This window comes from Chlamydotis macqueenii, chromosome 3, assembly GCF_036417535.1.
Source record: "Chlamydotis macqueenii isolate bChlMac1 chromosome 3, bChlMac1.mat, whole genome shotgun sequence".
In the NCBI taxonomy this organism is placed as follows: Eukaryota; Metazoa; Chordata; class Aves; order Otidiformes; family Otididae; genus Chlamydotis; species Chlamydotis macqueenii.
In genome coordinates, this window is record NC_141558.1 from 33530745 (window position 1) to 33537268 (window position 6524).

At 48.8% G+C, this 6524-nt stretch overlaps 1 protein-coding gene across 1 annotated transcript; it reads right to left on the minus strand.

The window, feature by feature from the left end:
* Positions 1 to 432: 432 nt before the first annotated feature.
* Positions 433 to 4933, minus strand: EEF1A1 (eukaryotic translation elongation factor 1 alpha 1). Its single transcript, XM_086743561.1, has 8 exons — positions 4785 to 4933; positions 3771 to 3961; positions 2690 to 2869; positions 2253 to 2549; positions 1843 to 1993; positions 1425 to 1681; positions 984 to 1218; positions 433 to 835 (listed from the first exon to the last, which is right to left on the minus strand). The coding sequence occupies exons 2-8, from the start codon at positions 3912 to 3914 to the stop codon at positions 711 to 713; spliced, it is 1389 nt and encodes a 462-aa protein (XP_086599687.1). The 5' UTR covers positions 3915 to 3961; positions 4785 to 4933; the 3' UTR covers positions 433 to 710.
* Between the last annotated feature and the right edge of the window lie 1591 nt (positions 4934 to 6524).

The following is a 6524-nucleotide window of genomic DNA, read 5'->3' on the forward strand; positions in this document are numbered from 1 at the left end:
TAGGAATTAGAAAAATCTGTGTATGAGACTCACAGGAAACCCAACACTTAATTCCTTCTTTATGCTTTTTTGAAGTTAGACGTGTTTTTGTTCACACTATTTCTTCTTCCAAATATATTCTTGGTTTACTCAATGCATCACAGAATGCACCAAAATACTGTTAACTGTCATCTGGTATTTGTGTTATCCAATCTAGAAAGCATCTTTAAAGAAGAAAGCACCACAGAAGTAAATTTTTTTAAGGCTTAGATCAGTTAAAACTAAATCTGCAGCTGAATTTTGCTCTACTCTTCAGAAGCAACAAATCTGAGTATTTGCTTTGCTTCTGCAACTTCGGAACATACTCAAGTAATGCTCAGCCCTTCTGATCCCATCAGGACTGTATATAGGTTTGTCTATCACCTTAACATTAACCCAAAGAACACAGAGACATAGCATTGAACTTTTGCTTTAATGGTCTCAAATTCTGTGACAGATTTTTGGTCAAGTTTCCATTTTAAAAAATTTATCAATTTTCAAGACTAATAACTTAAACTGCCACGAAACAAATGGTCCACAAACATTCCTTTCCTTCTGAAGCTTTTACGATGCATTGTAATCATTAACCAGTCTTTTACTATTAAACTTAAATGGCCAATTGAGACAAACAGTTCTGAGACCGTTCTTCCACCACTGATTAAGACTGAGGTGGCAGCTGATGTACAGAATTTTCATTTAGCCTTCTGGGCCTTCTGGGCCGACTTTGTGACCTTGCCAGCTCCACCAGCCTTCTTGTCAACTGCCTTGATGACACCAACAGCAACCGTCTGTCTCATGTCACGCACAGCAAAACGACCTGAAAAGGAAAACAGGTTTGATGACTTTTGCCTAGGGCTACGTACGCACAGCATTATCTGCACAGCAGCGACACACATCCCAGTGCTAGAAATCAAGGAGCATCTTCTCCAAAGATCAGTAATAACGCATTCTAGGAGATGCCTTACCGAGAGGAGGGTAATCAGAGAAGCTCTCAACACACATGGGTTTGCCAGGGATCATATCAACGATGGCAGCATCTCCAGATTTCAGGAATTTGGGGCCATCCTCCAGCTTCTTGCCAGAACGACGATCAATCTTCTCTTTGAGCTCAGCGAATTTGCACGCAATGTGAGCAGTATGGCAATCCAGCACAGGGGCATAACCAGCGCTGATTTGGCCAGGGTGGTTCAGGATAATAACCTAGAAAACCAAGAAAGGCAAGTTAACACCAGGATAATTTTGAACACTGGTGCGTCTTACAAAGCCAGGGCTTTTGCATGATGGGCTTCAGGCAAATATGTCTCAGAACAAAAGTCTGTCACTTTATGGCTTAGCCCACTAGTAAGGAAGAAGACTCTTAATATTTCAAAATCCAGAGCCACATTTCAAGCATCTGCAACAATTACCTGTGCAGTGAAGCCAGCAGCTTCCATTGGAGGATCATTCTTGCTGTCACCAGCAACATTGCCACGGCGAACATCTTTCACAGACACGTTCTTAACATTGAAGCCAACGTTATCACCAGGCAGAGCTTCGCTCAGGGCTTCATGGTGCATCTCAACAGATTTTACTTCAGTTGTAACGTTGACAGGAGCAAATGTAACCACCATGCCTGGCTTCAGAACACCAGTTTCCACACGGCCAACTGGTACAGTACCAATGCCTGCAAAAGAGAAGCAACATTACTAATTTGGCTCAATGAATGCATGTCCTTGTAAGAAAAAACACTTAAGAAAAAACCCCAGCTCTCAGACACACAACTGCACTTCTGCCCCATGTATTAGCTGTTGCTGGCAATTGAGAAGCATTACGGAGAACACATACCGCCAATTTTGTAGACATCCTGAAGAGGCAGACGCAGAGGTTTGTCAGTTGGACGAGTGGGTGGCAGGATACAGTCCAAAGCTTCAAGGAGAGTGGTTCCACTGGCATTGCCATCCTTTCGGGTAACCTTCCACCCCTTGAACCAGGGCATCTGTGACAAAAACAAGCCCAGCTATAAATTGTCTGCCAATTTTAAAGGCACAAGGCTAGAAAATACCAAGTGACATGTCTTAGCATCATCTCAGTACATTACTGCAGACTAAGAACTTGCAAAGTGCTGGGACTGGATTTTTGACGCTGGCACTTCCAAACATTTAACTATTAGAAAACATCTGGTTTTTACTATTGCACGATTTATCTCAAGAATCCTCCTAGTTTTATTTCTTAATATAAACAAGTGTCAAACCTACATTAGAGCTCGGCTCCAACATGTTGTCTCCGTTCCAACCGGAAATTGGCACAAAAGCTACAGTGTCTGGGTTGTAGCCAATCTTCTTGATGTAAGTGCTGACTTCTTTGACAATCTCTTCATATCTCTTCTGGCTGTAAGGTGGCTCGGTGGAATCCATCTTGTTGACACCAACAATCAGCTGTTTCACACCCAGGGTGTAAGCCAGAAGGGCATGCTCACGGGTCTGCCCGTTCTTGGAAATACCAGCCTCGAACTCACCAACACCAGCAGCAACAATCAGGACAGCACAATCAGCCTTTGAAAATAAATAAAATAAAACAAAACAAAACCAAACCCTCATTAGGCTTGCACATGTGTCAAGGTATTAGGGGAAGACCCCCAGCCAACCAAGGAACAACCTGCCTGAACTCCCCTAATCCTTAGTTGTTTACATACCTGAGAAGTTCCAGTAATCATGTTCTTAATGAAGTCCCTGTGTCCAGGAGCATCAATGATGGTGACGTAGTATTTGCTAGTTTCGAATTTCCACAGGGAAATATCAATAGTAATACCACGCTCACGTTCAGCTTTCAGCTTGTCCAAGACCCAGGCATATTTGAAGGAGCCTTTGCCCATCTGTGGATTAAAAAAAAGAAAACACTTGTGTTTCTCCCCGCCTCTTTTTTTTCCCAAAGAATATATATTTGCATTTACTTCAGAAAGAGAACACACTGGCTCAAGAGCAAAATCTAAGAATAGCAAGTAGTTTAATACTGAAAAATGTTGCTGCTTGTAAAACAAGCAACAAGATACACTTGGCACTACTAGTGCGAGATGCCAACTGTTTTCTGCTATTTAACCTGTTGACAGTTTAGCCCTCTTCACAGCTTGTTAACTGCACTAACACTTCTTTAGGATACTATCAAGTGTCCTCTACAAATTTAAGTTGTCTTACTAATGCAATCCCTGTGATCATCAACATTTTAACTGCCACTCAGCCTAACATTCACTGTATTTCATTCTATGATATGCTTATTAAGAACTATGCTGTTATTACACAGAAAAAAAAAGAATTATCAGTAAGACCTTCTACAGGTTAAAACACCGAAATCCACATCTTTCTCATTTTCAGAGGCAAACCTTATCGGAGCCACTGGTAATTTTATCCTCGACAACATGTATGCAAAGACTGAAGCTGGGAACTCCACTTAAAGTATGATTCCATACATGATTATTCAGATATAGCTTTAGACTATCTTTTCTTTTCCATCGTTCTATGCGTCACAATTTGAGCGCTGGCAGCTAACATAATGGCAGATCGAACACTTTAGCACTTTTTCAACTACGGGGAAAACTGCAAGCTAACTGCCGCCCTGTGGCCACAGAACACTTTCGCACTTGTTTGGCTACTGGGCAGTTGCAACCGAATCACCTCCCTGTGGCGACAAAACAGTTTGCAACTTAAGTTCTGCAACCAAACCTCTCTTTATTCGTTCCTGCACCCCCACATTTTGCTGGATGTCACAGGCCCACACACCTCAGCAGCTTCCTTCTCGAACTTCTCGATGGTTCTCTTGTCGATACCCCCACATTTGTAGATGAGGTGGCCGGTGGTGGTGGACTTGCCAGAGTCGACGTGGCCGATGACGACGATGTTGATGTGGGTCTTCTCCTTTCCCATTTTGGATGTTAGTCAAGTTCTTTCTTTCGGCAAAAGAGAATCGACACCTGGAAGTTCCCCAGAAAAACACCAGTTACGTCTCTGGTGTGAACGCCCTCCCCAGGGCCGCCGCCGGCGGGAGCAGGGAGGGCCCGGCCGAGGGGCAGGAGGCCGATGGCGGCCCCGCGTGTGGGGCGGCCCGGGTAGGCCCGGCCAGGATGGCGGCCCCGGCCCCGCCCCGCCGAGGGAGGCGAAGGGAGGGGCGGAGCGGGCGGGCGCCGGCCGGGGGCCCCCGCCGAGCGCCCCCCGCCTCGCCCCCTCCCCGCGCCGCCGCCGCCAGGCTCCAGTTACCCCCGGCGGCCGAGGAGCGGGGCGGCGGGGCAGGCGGGCAGCGCGGAGGGCGGGGCCCGGCCCTCTCCTTTGTGTGACTCACCCCGCCCGGGCCGCCGCGTCCTCCATTTTGTGGAGCTGGCGGCAAGCAGGAAAGGCGAGCGGCCATTTTTTTTTTTTTCCCCTCGTGCCCCATCCCTCCCCATCCCCCACCGCCACCGCGGCGGCTGCCGACGGGCACCCCACCGCCGCCCGCCACGCACCGCGCGTCCCGCCTCGACGGCCCCACCGCCGGCAGGAGGCAAGGCGGCCGGGCGCCTCCCGCCCCACGCCTGGGCATGGGCACGCCGCTCCCCGGGACGGGGAGGATCGCGATGAGCACGATGCGTCGCTATCTCCCCGCCGTGCACGCGCTCGCCTGCCCGGCTCCCCGCGCCCCTCCTTCCGCCATCCGCCTGCGCACCGTCCCGCCGCGGCGCTCGCTGGGCCCCCCGGTTACCCGGACCCCAGGCCCTGCCCCTCCCCCGGCCCCGGCCTGCCCCGCGCAGACCCCCCCCTCACCTGCGAGGTGGCGGCCAACCCGTAGCGAAAAAGACCGACGGCGTGAACGCCGCCCCTTATATACCCTGCGCGGGGGCGGGGCCTAAGGGACACGTCACCGCTCCCGGCGGCCCCGCGGCCCCGCCCGGGCGGACGCGCGGGCAAAGGGCGCTCCCCGCCCCCACCCCTCCCGTCGTCCCTGCGGCCTGGAGCGGGACCGGGGCGCTGCCAGGGCCCGTCGGGTTTTTCCTTCTCCCGCCCCTGGGGGTAGCGGGCCCGGGCCGCCGGCTCCTCAGTCCCTGCGTTGTGCTGCGGCCTGGAGCGGGACCGAGGCGGTGATGGGGCCTTGGGAGAGGCGACCCGTTCCAGGGCGGGCGGGGGGAGCCGAGCGGAGAGCGCGGGGAAAGGAACGCGGCAGTGTGGCCGCACCACCGCCCGGTGCAGGGGGTGCTGGGGGGCGGCAGCCGGAGAAAATCCCTGGGGAGTTGCCCCTAGGAAATTAATGATGCTTCTTATTAGGAACGCGATCAATGAGATGAGAAACCTTCAGTTAGTTACACTGACCGGCCTAAATTGGTTCCTTGCTTAAGATCATAGAATGCAAGAACCCCCCCAACTCATGACGGTGTTACACCAGAATAAGAAAGAGCATCTTTTGGCTTAAAAAAAAAAAAAAGGCAAAACAAACAAACAAAAAACCCAAGCTTTTTCTTTCTTTCTTCTACCATTAGAGAACAAAAGTTGACTTGGCTCAGAAAACTTTGGCACTAAAACACAGGCCAAGGCGGACACACCGTAAGCAAAGATGCGTCTGGAGTGCAACTGTCTTAAAGAGAATCGCTTAAGCATTCAGGGTACGTGGCTTCTGCCCAAGAGAGCCAGACTGCAAGAGGTGTCCCCATACTGTGTTCTCACATGAGGAAACTGGCAGCCCTAGCCGGTTGTTTTTGAAATCACGGCAGTGAGTCGCGAAACAGCTCACAACATCAGCAATAAAATCCCTCGTGATTACAGGGGATTGTTCTCTGGTTTGCTCGCTCCTAACTGATGTAAGAAAAAATGAATATTCAACATCTCCTATATCAATTCAAGTGAAATTAAGCTGAGAAGCTGAACAACTATTTATGTTTGTTCTTTTCAAATGATTTGCAAAGGAAACAAAGCTACATGCTCTGTTTTCTTCTTCAAGTATGTTATACGCCTGTGTTGGATACAGTTTTATATATACCCAACTATAATCCCATTCCTCTCTGTATGTGCTTCAGATTGCAGTTATAAAGCATGGAAGTAGCATGTTCAAAAAACAACAAAAAAGAAAGCAATAAAATAAAAAAAACCCCACCTCATGCATCTATACTCTCACTTGACTCCAAGCTTCTCTATCTGAGATGCACCCAGCATCAAATTTATTACAGTAAAGAGCCGTAAACTTAGTATTTCATGGACTGATAGGGAATTTAAATGTTTCCACACAGCTAGAGATGGTTCAGCTTTCCTCAAAACTAATATTTAGGGGCAGTTATTAGTGAAAATGTTGCATACGAAGACACAGTAATAGAAGGGCAGGAAAAGGGAGGTGGATCACTTTCTGGAAATGGAAATGCATTATCAAAAAGTGATATAATGGCTCAGGTTGAGGACCAAAGGCTAATATTTGGTAAGAAAGCCAAACAGCACTTTTCGCATCTCCTATAAAGCAAAGACTATTTGTAAACACAGCTAAAAAGCTTTACTATTCAGTATGCTTTGGAGCTCGCTTCT